This window comes from Oncorhynchus mykiss, chromosome 8, assembly GCF_057628025.1.
Source record: "Oncorhynchus mykiss isolate SJ-2025 chromosome 8, ASM5762802v1, whole genome shotgun sequence".
In the NCBI taxonomy this organism is placed as follows: domain Eukaryota; kingdom Metazoa; phylum Chordata; class Actinopteri; order Salmoniformes; family Salmonidae; genus Oncorhynchus; species Oncorhynchus mykiss.
Window position 1 is genome coordinate 63,827,584 of NC_143029.1, and position 19,267 is coordinate 63,846,850.

General features: G+C 41.4%; 1 protein-coding gene across 1 annotated transcript; it reads right to left on the reverse strand.

Moving 5' to 3' along the window:
• Positions 1 to 2,561: 2,561 nt before the first annotated feature.
• On the reverse strand, positions 2,562 to 16,785 carry LOC110530302 (laminin subunit gamma-2). The gene is made up of 22 exons (XM_021613225.3): positions 16,426 to 16,785; positions 14,877 to 15,050; positions 14,552 to 14,672; positions 14,229 to 14,353; positions 14,005 to 14,136; positions 11,917 to 12,106; positions 9,593 to 9,705; positions 9,115 to 9,330; positions 8,676 to 8,852; positions 8,282 to 8,497; positions 7,998 to 8,134; positions 6,846 to 7,002; positions 6,385 to 6,590; positions 6,162 to 6,241; positions 5,933 to 6,070; positions 5,642 to 5,786; positions 5,027 to 5,173; positions 4,661 to 4,775; positions 4,058 to 4,254; positions 3,647 to 3,808; positions 3,393 to 3,492; positions 2,562 to 3,194 (listed from the first exon to the last, which is right to left on the reverse strand). Exons 1-22 carry the CDS (start codon positions 16,550 to 16,552, stop codon positions 2,941 to 2,943), a joined length of 3,429 nt encoding a protein of 1,142 aa, XP_021468900.3. The 5' UTR covers positions 16,553 to 16,785; the 3' UTR covers positions 2,562 to 2,940.
• Between the last annotated feature and the right edge of the window lie 2,482 nt (positions 16,786 to 19,267).

A 19,267-nucleotide genomic window follows, 5' to 3' on the forward strand; every position in this document is an offset into this window, starting at 1 on the left:
AGCCCCCTTAAGTTAATACTTTGTAGCGCCACCTTTTGCTGCGATTACAGCTGTAAGTCGTTTGGGGTATGTCTCTATCAGTTTTGCACATCGAGAGACTGACATTTTTTCCCATTCCTCCTTGCAAAACAGCTCGAGCTCAGTGAGGTTGGATGGAGAGCATTTGTGAACAGCAGTTTTCAGTTCTTTCCACAGATCTCGATTGGATTCAGGTCTGCACTTTGACTTGGCCATTCTAACACCTGGATATGTTTATTTTTGAACCATTCCATTGTAGATTTTGCTTTATGTTTTGGATCATTGTCTTGTTGGAAGACAAATCTCCGTCCCAGTCTCAGGTCTTTTGCAGACTCCATCAGGTTTTCTTCCAGAATGGTCCTGTATTTTGGCTCCATCCATCTTCCCATCAATTTTAACCATCTTCCCTGTCCCTGCTGAAGAAAAGCAGGCCCAAACCATGATGCTGCCACCACCATGTTTGACAGTGGGGATGGTGTGTTCAGAGGGATGAGCTGTGTTGCTTTAACGCCAAACATAACGTTTTGCATTGTTGCCAAAAAGTTCAATTTTGGTTTCATCTGACCAGAGCACCTTCTTCCACATGTTTGGTGTGTCTCCCAGGTGGCTTGTGGCAAACTTTAAATGACACTTTTTATGGATATCTTTAAGAAATGGCTTTCTTCTTGCCACTCTTCCATAAAGGCCAGATTTGTGCAATATACGACTGATTGTTGTAAAGGGGCTGAATAATTTTGCACGCCCAATTTTTCAGTTTTTGATTTGTTAAAAAAGTTTGAAATATCCAATAAATGTCGTTCCACTTCATGATTGTGTTCCACTTGTTGTTGATTCTTCACAAAAAAATACAGTTTTATATCTTTATGTTTGAAGCCTAAAATGTGGCAAAAGGTCGCAAAGTTCAAAGGGGCCGAATACTTTCGCAAGGCACTGTAACAAAGGTCTATGGAGATGTGGGCGCAATACAAAAGTATAACCAAATTGCAGCGCACACATAAAAAATGGATGGAGCAATTACTCATAAGAGAAAAGGATAAATTAGTTTGTTTGCCGCCAATCAAAAACCATGCATGGCTTAAAATGACTAGTATAAATCGCAAAATGTATATCCGTTTTATTTAAGCTTGAGAGGTTTGACAACTATACCGCATAGAATTCAAGATAGTTGGGAACAGATTTTTGATGTTTCAATACCACGACATCGGGTTTATGAACTGATATATAAAACAACACTTGACACAATGTGTTCTTTACCTTTCAAACTATTATATAAAATTCTTGGCACAAAAATAATGTTCACTATAAGGGGCATTGAACAGTCAGCCTTGTGCAGACTGCAACCAAGAAATAGAATCAATAGATCATTTATTTTTGCGCTGTGCTTCGGTGGCTCGCTTTTGGAGTCAGGTCCAGGAGTGGTTGCTGAGTCATAATGTCTGTGTTCAGATGGACCTACAAACAGTACTGTTCGGAGATCTGATAGACCACAATCAATCAATGGGAAATATGATTATATGCTTAGCTGAAGTATTTCATTTGAGGGCAATCGTGGTAGAAATGGTACAAATAGAGAGGTTCAAGACTCTTAGTAAGACATCACAGTAAAATAGAAGGATGTGTTGCAAAAGGAAATAGTTAAATGGTAGTGTGCCGGGAAAGACGGGCTAGTCTGTGGACATCTGAGGGGTGGAATGGAGATCAGAAGGACTGGTTGATTTGAGAATGAACTTAGAGTCCAGTACAAACAGCAGGAGGCTATAGAAAGGATGCAAGTAATGTTATTTTATAGACTAATCTATCTGCTAGTTTCATAGCTGATTACAAAACATACTATCAGTAGTACACTGTGTAAGATGCTCCAGACTCACAATACTGCTTCTTTATGTGTGCTCCAAATGTAATACTTTATGTACAATCTGAACTGGGTCCCAATATCCCTTCAAGTCGATGGTCTTTATTCATGCATCCCTTGAGTCTTTCTATCAAACACATCTCAGCAGGGTACGCCTTACATTCACAACATCAGTTACTTTGTGTTCTTCAAAGACTGGTTTAGATAAACTAGATGTGGTGGGAAATCTGATATGAAAAATAAGCATTGTCGTGGTCCTAGTTAATATGGACCGATTTTACTATACTATAGTCTCAGAGAAGGTTTCATAGAACCTGCGGCTTTAATTCGAGCTGAGTGGGTTTAGATGACTTAAAGATATAATATCAAGAGATGTTTGATTTTATTCTGTCCATTGATTTATTTGGATAGGAGTCCTGAAAATGATTTTTGGGGGAATCCTATGTAATATGCGCTGGATTAGAAATTATTTGTATTTTCTCGTCTTCAACTGTGGACTGACACAATATAACATCTACTCTGAGTTTATTAATACCTCCATAATAAACCAAGTGTGTAACAATATATATTTTGTAGTTGCTTACATTGTTAGTAAGTCCCTCAGTTGAAGAGCAAAAGAAGGACACATGAAACACATTCATGTTAATTGAGATTCATTCAATTTGTTTGTGTTGCATTAAGTGGCACCAGGTTTGTATTGTTAAGAAATGAATAAATATTGCAGTTTATTTTACAGAATACAACAGAAAATACATTGTTTTCAACACTTACTAGATCACTGAAAATATTGCTTCTCTTGAGTCTGAAACTTCATAGAAAACATTTTTTTGCAGACAGTTATAAATACATTTAGTTTAACACACATTTTTCTCACACGTAAAAACACATAATACCATAACACATTCAGAGTTATTTTCCAAACAATTAGGCATCCCAAATGGCACCCCAAATGGAGCCCTTCTCCCTATATAGTGCACTACCTTTTGACCAGAGCCCTTTGGGCCCTTAAGCACTATATAGGAAATAGGGTGCCATTTGGGACGGAACATTAGATCTTTGAATAGGGGTGATTAAGGTTTCTCAATTGGTGGGGTGTTGAAGCAGCCCTTAGGGATGTTGGCGTGGATGTCCTCCAGGTTCCTGATGTCATCCAGGATCATATCAATATCTAGGTTGAGGCCAGACAACCTGGCCCTCTGGCCGGCCTCCTTCTCCTCCAGGTCCTGAAGCCGAGGCCGGAGCTGCTGGTTGACCTGGTCACGAGCACTGGAGATGGACTGCTCCAACTCACCGAGCCTCTCCTCGTCCACACTGCCTGGCTTACCTGTTAGGAAAGGAGAGGAGGGGGAAGGGTGTAGAGGAGAGGAGAAGACCAATGGTCAGCACCAGCTTAAATCATAATGTCATAAATATGTGTTTTTATGACATTAATATGAAGATAGGACAGTGAGTGAAATTAGACAAAACACAAGTGGTTTTGTTTTGTTTGAGTTTGCTGATTGTAGTTGTTGGGGGAATTTACCGATCATGCTCAGGAGGTTATTGATGACCAGGAGTGTTTCTCCCACTGCATCTCTAGTGTGCTTGGCGTTGACGTAGGCACCCGTTCCTCCCATTAAAGCCTGAGGCAAAGAACATTACAAAGCATTATAAATATTACAGACCTTTCATTTGGAAAAATGTATTTATTTTAAGAACCATTTGTGTGTGCTGGAGTTGTGTACTGGAGTGTTTCACATAACATATCATATCTGAGGGCATCACACTAAAACGGACCTCTGCAGCTTTGGCTCTCTGTCCCTCAGCATTGGCCCTCTCCGCCGCCACTTTGGAAACAGTGGCTACCGCCTGGGTCTTCAGGTCCTGCACGTCCCCTTTCAGCTTGGTGGCGTCCTTCAGTAGATCAGCGGGAGCTACTGGTAAAGAGCCGGACATTCCCTGTGGACAACAAGAAACAGTCAAATGAGCTCATTTTGAAGTTTCCATGCGAGTATTTTGGTTGTGAATAGGTCATGTCTGGAATTGAATGGGCTCATGTGCATAAGTGACTCGAAACATTAACCTCATTGTTTTCCCAACAGACATTTTCCTTCTAGAGACTCGAGCTAAATGCACAAGCTGTGGATTAGCATATGAACCCCAGTTGGATATTCCCATTGAAAGGAAAGAGTCTGTTAGTTAGGGTACCTCCAGTCGAGAGACCACAGCTTCCAGCCTGCTGAATGTGCCCAGTGCATCATTGTAGTCATCAGACACATTGCCTATGATGAATAAGGTCTCTGAGTTGTTGCCAACAGCTTTCTGAATGGTGGCATTTATGCCAGGGAGTCTCTTTATGGCCTCGTCTGCCAAAGCCTTGTTCTTGCTGATCTGGCCGTCAAACCCTGTAGGATACAAGAGATTTAGACATAACGTTCTGGTAGGTTTATCTATAGTGTATCAGTATGGAGATATATTTTTTTGTTATACAGTTTTAAATATATTTGCTATGTTCTAGATACTACGCAATAAATATGTGCTTTTTAGATGAGAGAATCGCTGTATTCGGTGCAAAGGACACACAATAAAATGTTATTGATTAACTTACACCTGCTGTAACTGCCTGTAGTGCTGTTGAACGTCATTATTGATTCAACTGAGAAATATATAGCTCAGATATAATTACAGTTACTGTGTGTTTGTGCCTTTCTAATATGTGGGCCGGCCTTGTCATATAATATGCTGGTAGTTTATTCATGTTTCTACTGTGCTGTAGTTGGAATAAGACCTATTGAAATGTGAAAGTTATACCTCTAAGCATCTCCAGCGCATCATCCACCCCATCAATGTTGTCTGTGATGGCCTTCAGGGCCAGTTCTGTGTCAGCCTTCGCTGCATTCGCTCTAGCAAGGAGCTGGTAATATTCCTGTATGAGAGAAATACCAACAATCAACATCGTGCCAGTTATTACCATTTATAAGGGTCAGTGAAGTCATTAGCTAATTATACACTATTGAAATACTTCAGTTGGATAATCTATCAGTGAATTTCACACGTCGCAGGAAAGTATTTCTCAGAAACCTTTGAAGTTGGAATATGAGATATGATATATTACCAATCCTACACAGAACGTTTTCTGAAAGCTGATGAGTGAATAGTGAAAGGCCTCAAGTGTACCTGTTGAGCTGCCTTCCCCAGGGCCAGGAGGTCCTCTACTGCAGCCTTGTCCTCTTGGGTCTCCTCTTGTAGCGCCTGGTACTCTGTGAGGTTTTCCTCCACCTGTTCACTCAGGCCATCCAATTTAGCCACCACACTGTCAATGTCCTTTTGCCAGAAAACAGGAGCTCATTCAGACTCAGCGCGTTGTGCAAGTGTAATTACATACGCACTAGATTCCTCACCAGTCAGGTTTTAATTAGATCTCCTCCCCCTCTTTGTATTTTTTGCTGACTCATGTCCTCGATTGTTAATTGCTTTGTTATGTTTACATGTAAATTAGCAAGCTTTACAAACATGCCATGAGACAGGTTCAGTTGCCAATGGTTAGACACAATGATTTCATAATGTTCATAGTGAACGGTGTTGAAATGGAATGCTTTTTTCCGCTCTCTAGGACACAAGCACATTGTGGGGGAATCCTTCTCTCCCTCATTTCCAGGACGGAGACACTGTATATCTATCAATATTTGCCTATTATGATTTTTAAGATATCTCGGAAGACTTGACCTGAGAGCAGTCACCAAATAGAGACCAGAGAAAATAACCTGCTGAGAGGCCTGTTCTGCTCAATACCTTCAGAGGACCAGGGATGTTCAGCTCCAGGGAGGCTATCTGCTCCAGGGTGTTAGCCGCCATCCTGCTCTCATCTTGGGCAGAGCTGCTTAGGCGAGTGGCCAGGCTCTCCATGGCCTTCACCTGGGCTGAGTTCTTATCATACCTGACCAGAGGAAAACCAAATATAACTAATATCAATATAACAACAACGGTTCATCGATGATGTTATTATGCAGAACATTACATGGCTGGTCTTAGAGGACATATCGTCTACTGTATTTTCACAGGAGATTGACATGAGTTTCTTACTTGGTTTTGAGGTCACCGATAAGCTCTCTGATCTTGTTTTCCCCTGTCATGACAGTTCTCATGAGTGCCAGGGACTTCTCTGACTCTGCAAGAGCACTGTTTGCTGTCTTCTCCACTGTCGCCGCTTTGCTCTGATGTCTAATAAACAGTTACAACAATAAGTCATCCTTAGCACGACATGGGATTTTCCAGTCTGTATGAATGGGACATGGAGGGGTGCGGTACTCACTTTTCAGCCAGGCCTGTTGCTCTCTGAACCAGAGTAGAGAGGCTGTCTGTGTCTACTTCTGCATCACTTAAAGGGAATTCCTAACATCGGGGTGGAAGGTAAACACGAATGAAACAGATCACTAACCCGCATACATTGACATATTCATATCTCCTTACTCTCTCCTCATTTGATGACATCAGTGATAAAAAGTAGAATACCACTGTACTACTATATAACTCACAGCTTGTTTGATGTTGAGTCTGGCCTCTTCTAGTTTGCGCCGCACATCATGAATGAGTGTCTGGATATCAGAGACCTGTCGTTGGTACCTCTGGTCCTGCAGCTTTATGTTGTTGATGGTGTTGGAGATCACCTGGATGTCTCTGCCTTCACTCAGCTGGGTTGTACTGATGTCTGAGAGCCGGGCCTGTAAGTCTTTCTCTGATTCTATTCAATAGAACAAAACAAGACAAGTCACCAACATGAAATCTTTGCACTTCACATATAAACCGAAAGCTTCACAAACTGAATGTGAGATGCATTCGGGTGTGACAGAGACACAGTGCATGGACGGTGCTTCACCATGTTTCAGAAGCCTGGTAACCATCCTGAATGGTATTGGCATATGTTGACTAATTAGAAAATGACTGATCCTCTGATCCTTTAAGTATCAAGGATGAATAACTATTATAAAATACTTACCAGAGAGTGTCTGTGCATTTCTCTGCAGGTCTGTGACTATGTCCTCTGCTGCACTGATGGCTCTCTCCATCTGGGCGTCGTTCACTGGGAGACTGCCACTCTCCGTACCCGTAAACAGAGTTTCTATCTCCCGCAGTTTACGAGTGTACCCCCCCACCTGTGACACATGACCCAAGGGGATAGGAAAGCTTAAATAGAGCTTATGAAAGGTTATTCTCTGGTGATAGATGAAAAGATAGCTGGCTGAAGGCCAGCACTCACACAATAGTTTGGTCTAGATTGTCGAGATTAATTAAAGGTTAACAAAAACCTTACCTCTGCAATACTTTACTGTAGGCCGACATAGTACATTCAGAATATGTAATTGGAGGCAAAGTGTGAGATGGAGCAGTAGATTCAAACCCTCAAAGGTATTCATTATGAAAGAGAAGTCATTTCTTAGGTTAACTGTTGTGTTTCAATACTTCAACTCCTCCTTTCAATTCCTCCTCCCACACTACAGCCTGAGGGGAGGGAGCACCCCAAATGTCACCCTGTTCCCTATTTAGTGCACTACTTTTGACAAGGACCCTTGGGTTCTGGTGGACATTAGTGCACTATACAGTATATGGAATTGGGTGCCATTCATCTTAGTTCACAGGATGCGTAGGCAATGCCAGAGAGAACACACCCCACACAAATATTCCATTTACCTGTCAAGTACTTTCCCCTCCCAGGTAGAGGCAGTATATTTACTGAGAGGACCTGATGAAGAAATGTTCTTGCAAAAATACTAAATCACAGCTTGTATGAAGACACTCTAAACCTCTTCCTCTCATAACAAAATCATTGTACAGCTATTCTTTCATTCTTTCCCACTAAGCTTTAAGGATGTTGAATCAGCGACAAGGTGAGCACAGTGAAGCCAGAACAAATGCCACAGCCAGTAGCCTTATTTCTGGTCCAGTTATTGTGTCCGCATCTCAAAAGGAATCCTATTCCCTATACAGTATAGCCTAGTGTACTACTTTTGATCAAGGTCTGTATATAGGGAATAGGGTGCCATTTGGGATGCATACTGTGCTGCCGTTTAATAATTGGAGAGAGCACAATGACATGTTGGACCTGAATGGAAAAATAAGACATTGATCAAATAATCCCAGTGGATTTTACCTTGGTCTTGACAGGGTTGAAGCAGGAGGGACACGCAGAACGCTGGCACTTCAGACCCTCAAAGCCTTCTCTGCATGAACACTGGCCCTGGTCACCGCATTTGTTGTACAGAGAACCCTGGGAATTGCAGCCACAAGCTAGAACGCAAAAGGAAAAACAGTTGTTAAAATGTATACAAAATTACAGACAATATTTGACTGTTAGAATCTAAAGGAGGAGCTATGTGCCTCGTGTCTACGTGTGAAAGAGCTGGATATGGGGAGCAAACAAGGTGCTGTCCGTACGTTTGCATGCCTCTGATGGCATGCTGTGGTGATATCCATCCAGACAGCTCTCACAGAAGAAGCCAGTGGTATGATTCAGACATTTCAAGCACTCCCCTGTCTGCGGGTCACAGCTACTGACACCGTTGCACTGGCAGCGCCGACAAGGCCTCTGGCTGCCATTTTCCCCCAAGGGATTGCCATAGAAACCATCCTGGCAGGTGTCGCAAAGTGAGCCTATTGAGAGTGAGGAAGAGGTACAATATGAAATATCAAATATGCAAATAGCTGACATTGAATGATGAATGCCCTAGTACTTTATCCCATCTAACAGCCATGGTCTGTGACTGTGTCCCAAATGGCATCCTATTCCCTATATAGTGCACTACTTTGACGATTTGTGACAGTGACTCACCGGTGGTGCCAGGTGGACAGAGGTCACACTTGACCTTCACGGTTCCTGGGCTCACAGAGCAGGCAGCTCCATTGGGACAGGGACATTTCAGACAGGACCGTGGCTGGGCAGGGTCATTATAATACCCCAGCTGGCAGGTCTGGCGACCAGGGGTCTCATCTGCAGAGTAGCAATCTCCTGTGGAACGGCACAACACAAAATCAGACACACACACACACACTTTCAACAAGACATGATTTGTCCTGCATTACATTATTTTCATTTTATATGAACATTGTATTTCAAGCATTGATTTGAACTTCTATCCAGGGAATGGCATATTGCAAAAGGAGGTTTGTCCTGATGAAAATCAACCAAATCTCTTCATTAATAGCGACAATACAAAATATATTAACACAAACATACAGTAACACTTGGACAAAGTTAAAACGTCACCAACCTGTTTCAGAGTCACAGCTTCCTCCTCTACAGCTGCAGGGCTCACAGGAACTGTATGGACCTTTGCTCTGAGAACTTCTCTTATACCCTGACGTACACCTCTCACAGAACTGTCCCTCGTATCCCACTGGGCAGTTACAGTTCTGGACCCAGGCAGCAGGGGTACCGGCCCCCTGACGTGCAGACTCCATACGTACATTGTCAAGGTAACCGCGCCCTGCAAAGGACAATAAGGTATTGAGCTTTATTGAGGGATTGACAAGAGATGAAGAGCAGGCAATGTGTTGAGGATGTGTACCAGTGTCATTTTTGACAATTGATTTAGAAAGATGACATAATAAAAATACAAATACTGAAATAAACTCGATATAAAACTGTTCCAAAGCACTTATTTACAACCAAGGAATGACTCTAAGGATCTGTTTATGCAAAACAGTAACCAATCTCATAGTCTGTGTCATACAAAAATAAACACTTACCATTTTCCCCAAATGTCCCACGGATTTTGATGGCAGTCAGATTCTGGAGGAGTTTTTGAAACTGGAAAGATGACAGGAGGGGCCTCCATTTACTGCTCCGTTGCTCATCCAGTCTGAGAATGAAAGACACAGCATGCAATGTTTACACCACCATGTCCTTACTACTGTAGTTATTGCTGTAATTACATTGTAGCTATTGTAATTATTCATCGTTACACTGTATATTTTGCTTATGAGAATAAATATGGAAACATGTATTTTGATGGAAGCAAAAACCAGTGGTGTTACTGTATTAGGCTACTATTATGGTCACGATGGTGCAGTTTGTTGTGAGACAGGATTGGATTTGACCAATTAGAGATAAGCTGCTTGGCAACCAGCCATTTCCCCTTAATTGTAATCCATTTGAATCAGACAAGCAGATGACCCTCTGGCTTACTAGCTGTTATCAAGCTTTTACATTCAATCAGTGTGAGGAAAACATTGACCCCTTCACACTCCACATTCACAATGTGAAATGGTCTATAATGTGTTTCTCGATTGTTATCTTTGGCATCCATCTCACTATTCACACCTGCATACCTATCTCCTGCAGATCAAATGACGTTTGTATCTGCCCTGAGATGGACTGCTTCCTATCAGTCGATACACTTGGTACCTCCATAGCTGTGTGTTGTACACAACTTGACTTTTTTTCACATTTTGTTCAGTTACATTTTGAGTGTCACTGATCTACACATATTAGCCCATAATGTTAAAGTGGATTTTTAATTTTTTTTTATGTTTATCAATTAATTTAAAAAAATCAACAGCTGAAATGTCTTCAGTCAATAAGTATTCAATGCTTTTGTTATGGCAAGCCTAAATAAGTGCAGGAGTAAGAATATGCTTAACAGGTCACATAATAAGATGCATTGACTCGGCTTGTGTGCGTTAATACTGTAGTGTTTAACATGCTTTTTAAAGGACTACCTCATCTCTGTATCCCACACACACATTTAACTGTAACGTCCGTAAGTCAAGCAGTGAATTTCAAGCACAGATTCAACCACAAAGACCACTGAGTTTTTCCTATGGTTTGCAAAGAAGGGCACCTAGTTGGATAAAACAAAAAAAGCAGACATTGAATATACCTTTGAGAATGATGCAGTTATTATCTTTACACTTTGGATGGTGTATCAATGCACACAGTCACTATGCAGATACAGGTGCCCTTCCTAAATCAGTTGTCGGAGAGGAAGGAAGCTGCTCAGTGATTTCACCATGAGGCCAATGGTGATTTTTAAAAGAGTTACAGTTTAATGGCTGTGATAGGAGAAAACTGAGGATGGATTAACAACATTGTAGTTACTCCACAATACTAATCTAATTGACAGAGTGAAAAGAAGGAAGCCTGTACAAAATTAAAATATTCCAAAACCTGCGTCCTGTTTGCAATAAGGTGCTAAAGTAATACTGCAAAAAATGTGGCAAAGAAATTAACTTTTTTGTCCTGAAAATAAAGCGTTATATATGGGGCAAATCCAACACAACATATCACAGAGTACCACTCACCACCACTTCATATTTTCAAGAATGGTGGTGGCTGTATCATGTATTGGGTATGCTTGTCATCAGCAAGGGATAGAGAGTTTTTGTTTGATAAAAATAAACAGAAAAGAGCTATGTACAGGCAAAATCCTAGAGGAAAACCTGGTTCAGACACTGGGAGACAAATTCACCTTTCAGCAGGACAATAACCTAAAACACAAGACCAAATATACACTGGAGTTGCTTGCCAAGATGACATTGAATGTTCCTGAGTGGCGTAGGTACAGTTTTGACTTAAATCAGCTTGAAAATCTATGGCAAGACTTGAAAATGGCTGTCTAGCCATGATCAACAACCAACTTGACAGAGCTTGACAAATTTTTTAAAGAATAATGTGCAAATATTGTACAGTTCAGGTGTTAAATCTCTTAGAGACTTTCCCAGACTCACAGCTGTAATCGCTGCCAAAGGTGATTGTAACATGTATTGACTCAGGGGCTTGAATACTTATCTAATCAAGATATATTAGTGTTTAATTTTCCATGAATTCCAAAAAAAAAAAAAAAAAAAAAAAAAAAAAAAACGTTGATATTATAGAGTATTTTGCTTAGATCGTTGGGCAAAACAAATGATAATTCAATCCATCTTAAATCCCACTTTGTAACACAACAAAATGTGAAAAAAAAGTGAAGGGATGGTGAATACTTTCTGAAGGAACTATTCATAACTTCACGTGTTGCTTAATGCTAGTATCAGGCTTATCTGTCTACTCCAATGCTCTGCCTGATTCCTACCTGAATGTGTAGGTGATCTTCTGTCCACAGGGGACGATGGTCCTCAGGTCTCCCAGGGAAGCTGCCACTCTCAGCCCAGATCCCTCCAGCACCACATCGGCCGTGGACGGGTGGCGAACCCCTCGGTCCAGCCTCAGGGAGAAGGATATGTTCTGACCGTAGCTCAGCTCCTGGTTGCCCAGGTAAGAGTCTAGCCATCACAAAATAGAACAAGATCAAGATAATTTTAGAAACATAATAATTGATGAATGGGGACTTAAAACCCATTACAGTCCATGCCCTGTCTAAGCTAGAGGGAGACCATTTAGCTATTTGATTTAGAATTTTAAGACCCCTTGTCTTAAATATATATAAAAAATGTATCTGAGTAAACATGTTATTTGGCTTTACTGCTATTAGCACATACAAACGCATTGAACGACAGATTCACTACATGGAACAGATTGTGTCCCTCCCCCTTTTTTTTAGCAAAACCGAGAACACCATCATGTTCACGGGAGTCTCATCTTTCCATACAAGGGTCATAATAGTTTTTAGGCAGAACCGTTCTAACGTTACAGATGATTTTGTGAGCAGACACATTTTTGGGATGTCTCATGGTCTGACAAACATAGCTCTAGCTCTGTCATCTTTCACCGCAGATGCAGAAGTACGACATTGGTGGATGCGGTGAATTGAGACACATGCAATGCAAAAAATATATATCTCTAGCTTAAATTGACAGATTCTTATGGGGATTTTGAATTATGCTAATTTGTATTATGCTAATTTTCCGTGGGGGCGCAGACATCGACTCTAGGGGGTTATCATTGTGGAAGCATGTGATGTAACATATACACTACATTAATTCCAAAATCTTTAATATGGAGTTGGTCCCCCCCTTAGCTGGAATAACAGCCTCTACTCTTCTGGGAAGGCTTTCCACTAGATGTTGGAACATTGCTGTGGGGACTTGCTTTCATTCAGCCACAAGAGCAAAAGTGAGGTTGGGCACTGATGTTGGGCGATTAGGTCTGGTTTGCAGTCGGCGTTCCAATTTATCCCAAAGGTGTTTGATGGGGTTGAGGACTCTGTGCAGGCCAGACAAGTTCTTCAACACCGATCTCGACAAACCATTTCTGTATGGACCTCGCTCTGTGCACGGGGGCAATATCATGCTGAAACACGAATGGGCCTTCTTCAAATTGTTGCCACAAAGTTGGAAGCACAGAAACGTCTAAAATGTAATTGTATGCTGTAGTGTTAAGATTTCCCTTCACTGGAACTAAGGGGCCTAGCCCAAACCATGAAAAACAGCCCGAGACTATTATTCCTCATCCACCAAACTTTACATTTGGCAATATGCATTGGGGCAGGTAGCGTTCTCCTGGCATGCGCCAAACCCAGATTTGTCCGTCGGACTGTCAGATGATGAAGCGGGATTCATCACTCCAGAGAACGCATTTCCACTGTTCCAGTGTCCAATGGTGGCGAGCACCACTCCAGCCGACGCTTGGCATTGCGCATGGTGATCTTAGGCTTGAGCGCGGCTGCTCGGCCATGGAAACCTATTTCATTAAGCAACCTGACGAACAGTTATTGTGCTGACATTGCATCCAGAGGCACTTTGCTTCCAGAGGCAGTTCAGAACTCGGTAGGGAGTGTTGCAGCCGAGGACAGAAGATGGCGGTTCCTATTTGTGAGCTTGTGTTCTACCACTTCGCAGCTGAGTTGTTGTTGCGCCTAGACTTTTCCACTTCACAATATCAGCACATAGTTGCCTAGGGTGGCTCTAGCATGGCAGAAATTTGCCTAATTGACTTGTTGGAAAGGCCATGTTGAAAGTCACTGAGCTCTTTCAGTAATGTCATTCTACTGCCAATTTTTGTCTATGGAGATTGCATGGCTGTGTGCTCGATTCTATACACCTATCAGCAACAGGTGTGGCTGAAATAGCCGAATCCACTCATTTGAGCGGGTGTCCACATACTTTGTATATATATTTTTGTTATATTTTTGTTGGAACGAAAGGTCGTTTCTCCAAAAATAAGAGGGTACAGAAGTCAGGACTAAGAGCTGAAAGCAGGGAGCAGGGAAAGCAGCACTCACCAGGGGCATAGAGGTAAGCAGGCATGATGTCTTTGGAGATGACCTCAACGTCTTTGTGAGTGGGGGACCAGCGGAAGTGGACTTGGGATGGGGTCACACCATGAGCTGTGGCCGCTCGCCAACCCTCAGGCCCTGAAAAACAGAAGATTCACACCCATTTAAATAACTTAAAATTAAATATATTTCAGGTGTTTATTTTATGTTCTGATCAAGAGTTAACTTACCATTGTCGAATGTTGAGGTGATTGTGTGGACTGAGTAGCCCTTTGCTGGGGAGCACTGGGTCGAGTGTCCATAGCAAAAGCAAGGTAGAGATTGAGCGGTCACTGAGTTGTCAGTGAGCTGACCACTGCATAAGAAAAACATGAACACACATTTGAATTAGTCAATAATTAGTCCATCTTTATTCTAAAATTCAATAATGAAAGGCAAGGCAATACAGCAAATCCTTTTGTAGTCCTCTCAGTCCTTTCATTTTATGCCCCTATAATTCCATTCTTGTACTTACCAAACAGTACAATGTAAGGAAATGTAAAATGTATTTTACCTGTTAGCACAGCCATTTGAGCTGATAGGTGTTCCATCGGGGCATCGGTCACATTTATCCCCTTGTGCTCCCACTCTACAGCTGCAATGTCCTCTACTGTCACAGTGTGATCCTACAGAACCTGGAAGAAACCACATAGACACAAAACATCAGGTGCCGTATTCATAAAGAGTCTCAGAGTAGGAGTGCCGAACTAGGATCTGTTCCATGTAATCTTACTCATTATGATCGAAAAGGCTAAACTGTTCCTAGATCAGCAGACACTTTTGAACATGGGCCCAGGTATTGTTATCATTCCATGTTCCCTCCTGTTCTGTTCACTCACCGATTCGGCTGCAGTTACACGGCAGACACCTGTTTCCTGCCCTCTGGTGGTGGAACCCCTCCTTGCACCTCTCACAATGCCTTCCCTCAGTGTTGTCTTGGCAGTCCACACAATGGAGGCCCCCAGAGTCAGGCAGGCAATAACGTGACTTTCCATTGCATTTACAGATGTCTGCTACAGGGGTGACATACACATTGTTCGGAAATTTGTGAGCACTGTGTATAGAATCATAAAAACAATCATTTGAGAATATTTATCAGCCTGTGGTATAAGCAGTTCCCCCTTCATAAAGTCTCTTGAACACTGTGAAGAGTTAGCTATTGCACTTTGACAGTCACATAAAATGGGGAATTGTATTATTATGTAGGCCACCATCTTAATACAATCTAAGGAGGGGTTGGCAGTAGCACAGCCTCAGTCTTTTCTCACAGTAATGTAAACTACTGTCAGAGGCCCAGATCTCATAAAATCTTATTCCCAAGTGATGAGAAATGAGAGATTCTCACAATAATATTAATTACTCCCACTGTGGCCAACAGCATGTTTGCAATCAAGCAAATGTCTGTTTGTTTGATACGGTAATGGTTTTTATCATCATAGCAAACCCATACTGCCACAAATATTTGACAACCATGCTCCCGAGCATAAGCTATCCTGAAGATATCAAGTTCTCATTTCACACACTAAATTATAACTTTGAGGAGTTCCTGTGGTAATGACAGGCTGCTGCATGTAGCTGTTTTTGTCGTTTGGGTAATATAGAAAGGTACACAGAGCTCAGAACCTAAAGTCGTCATGCCCTAAGAGGAGATAGACTTTACCCATTACCACATGAGTCATTGCCTGCATCCCAAATGGCACCCTATTCCGATTTAGTGCACTACTATTGGGCAGGGCCCATAGTAGTGCACAACATAGGGAATAGGATGCCTTTAGGAACAGAGTCATCAGCAGTGCAGTGATTCAGTGCCTCCAGGTCGATATGGTTGCCCAAAGGATTAACAACACTCAGCTCAGCAGCTCCAGGACTTAATACCTATATCTGCCCCACCTTATCACCTCACCACAGAGTAAGTAACACCAGAAAGTGTTGATGATTTACTCTCTTCGCCGAGAGTACCACAAATAAACATATCCACTTTCACATAAAGATCTACTGTGAGAGCTTCATAGACTATATAGGCTCTGTAGTATTATCATGTTTCTTATATACACAAACCCCTTTCTCCTAAATGTTTACCTGTATTAAATATCATTAGAGGAAATGTGCCATTTTGATATCTACTGCTATAGTTACGGAGGCAGAATATACAAATACAGGTATATAGGAATACAACAAATGCTGCAGGTAGGCCAATTAGCTACAATAGTGTTTTGTAGGGTACCTCCTATCGTCTGAGTCTGAAAGAAGTCAAATCATTCTAAATGCATGTCCCCAACTTGAAAGCAACAACCTATTTAAGGATTTTTTTTTTTTTTTTTTACAATTCAATATTACATTATTCAAAGCCAGCAGAGAGGAAAGATACAAAAAGTAGTAAACACTCACATCCTCCATAGCTGTAGGTTCCTTGGACAGACAACCAGGTACAAAGAGAAAGTCCACACAGAAATATCCAACTGCTCTTCATGTTCGCAGAAACTCTAATAGGAATTAAGTACATCAATAGTCTCATATAAGTAGAATCAAACTAATGGGCTTATCAGGCCGGCTACACCTGATGCTTCTGCCCAAGACACCCAGGTGAGCTTCTTTTAACACCTCCCCTGTGGCAGGCTGTGACACGTCGGGCACAGTCTCTCAGCTGGAAGGTTACTCACTTGTGATTCAGAGCCAACACACTGGCTGGGCTCACTCTCTCACAGGAAATGGCTGGCTCTGTGTCGCTATTGTGGAAATTGTCAGGACGTGAATAAAGGGGAGCGTTGTTTGATGCAGCATGAAACAGACACAGTCACTCACTCAGTAAGACAATGTCAGAATGTGAATCAACGCTTATAAGGCTTTTGTGTATCTTCACCTTTTCAGCAAAAGCATAATTACTAATCATCTCAAACCAACATATCTGACATAGGTAATTGTTGCCAATTATTATGAAGGGTTTGGTATTGCTCTGCTGATGATTACAACTGAGTAGCCAAGAACATCCTGAGAAAGAACCTGTAAAAACTGCTATATAACAAATTCTAAACCAGGTAGCTTGGGTCCTGGATGCTGATATACACATGGCTGAAATGCTCTATCAGGCAATATACCACAGATATGACACAAAAAATACTTGTTTATTGTTTTATTTAAGTTGATAACCTGTAGATAATAGCAATAAGGCACCTCTGGAGTTTGTGGTATATGGCCAATATACCACACCCCCTTGGGCCTTGTTGCTTAAATCTAACATGAGGCACCTACTACAAACCAACAGTTGAACCTGTACTTTTCTTCAATAATGTGTTTAATGGTTTTCAATAAATGTCTCAACTTGATTGTTTTTTTTTAATCCAGGATGTCCCATTTGAGGTCAGAAAATCTATTTTATAACAGAGACGTGGGAACTGTTCAATCCAATGTCTATAATCTGCGAGGGTCTGTTTTATTTGGAAACCTGAATATGTTCCTGAGCAACAGCACTTTGGAGAGACAACATTCCCTGAAGTAATAATAGCCTTTCCCATCTCCTCAAATGGTTGGCAGTTTATTTACCAATCCACAATGAGAATGATTCACCCACTTTGTGTCTGAGCATATGGACAGTATTGTTTGGCTTTGGTTGGGGAAAACTCTGTAAAACAATTACGCCTAATAACATGACAAAAAGGAACGAGTCAGTTACAGGTGAAAGAACTGAAAGACAAATTCAAAACTAATTTCACATCATACTGTATACAGTATTTAATCATATTTGTTCAATTTACAAGGCAACTTTTTTAGTCAACTGTTCATTCGATCTGATATTTTTCTTTTGCCTCCTTGGAAATAAGTTTCCATGATTGAAATACTGTACAGATTCATTGAATGTATCTTTCATTGTTCTATAGCCACACCCTTGGTATCAGACGTGTGGCCAGACAAACAGCAATAGACACATCCATCAGCGATGAGTAGATTCCTGATAAGTGAAAAAAGGTGCCTAAGGGCTATGAGTTTAGTACTGTTTGCAAATGGCTGCCACACCCTTATGTCATTGTCTGACACAGTGTATGCAAGTCATACACACACACACACATACTCACTCACACAGACACAACCGCGCCCTAAAAGCCACACCATTCCCGATACGCACAGGCCCCTGCCAACAACACACCCTCAGCTCATAGACACACAAACACACAGAAGCTCTATGGCGGTGATTTGCTGTATGTACAGGAAAACATGTAGACGACACACACAAGAAAGCAGTTAGCCATTTTTTATCTGTGCAGTGACACATTAAGACTGTGTCAATTCAATGATGCGAAATGCACTAAACTGTGTCCAATGGCTTCAATACAGTGACAGCGGCATTCATATAGACGATATTGCCATAGTCAATAACCAGAATGAATGTTGACCGAATTATTTGTCTTCCAAATGTAACGAAAGACAGGACCTGTTCCTATAGAAGTCTATTTTAATTCTTAATTTCTTAACTAATTTATCAACATGCTTTTTGAAAGATAGCTTTTTATCAATTCAGATGCCCAGATATTCATAAGCAAGGACACAATCAATGAGGGCACCATCCAACGTGCATATGCACAAATACGCAGATACATTTTTATGTGATTTGGAAAATCAGTAAGTACTATACCCATTTCAGTTCAACAAATAATGGAAAATTGAAGCTCTGACAGAGCCTGGTCAGCGTTGGGGGCAATAGCATACACCACAGTGTCATCTGCATACAGGTGAAAGTATATACTGTATATATATTTATTTAACAGATTAACAATACTGGTTTATGTAAATAGTGAAAAGAACTGGACCAAGAATCGATCCCTGTGGGACACCCTTTGTCATGTCCAGAAAACATGACTTAATACCATGAGTAAATACACACTGTGTTCTGTCCTTTAAATAATTTTTCAAACCAGCTACATGCAGCCTGGTCCAGGTCAATTGACGAAAGCATCTGAATAAATAATGAGTGATCCAAGGCTTTAGACAGGTCAATAAAAAGGGCCGCACAATGTTTCTGCTTGTAACATGACTGGTGAACATTTAGAATACATTTCGTAGTTAGGATCTAAGTTAAGAATGGGATCTAAGTTAAGAATTTACGAAGGACTCAACCATTTTTGCTAGGCAAGAGAGTTTGAAAATGGGGCGATCATTATTTAATTCACACAGGTCACCACCTTTGTGAAACCTTTGTGAAGGGGTAGTATGTGAAGGGGGAGTATCTCTCCAGACC

What these genes read in the sequence shown, in the direction of transcription:
- LOC110530302 (XM_021613225.3), bottom strand. Translation starts at nt 16,552, where the DNA reads ATGAGACTATTGATGTACTTAATTCCTATTAGAGTTTCTGCGAACATG. An exon ending in CACCTCAACATTCGACAATG is followed by an intron (nt 14,137 to 14,228) that starts GTAAGTTAACTC and finishes TCTGTTTTTCAG; the next exon opens with GGCCTGAGGGTTGGCGAGCG. An exon ending in GCCATCAGAGGCATGCAAAC is followed by an intron (nt 8,135 to 8,281) that starts GTACGGACAGCA and finishes TTTGCGTTCTAG; the next exon opens with CTTGTGGCTGCAATTCCCAG.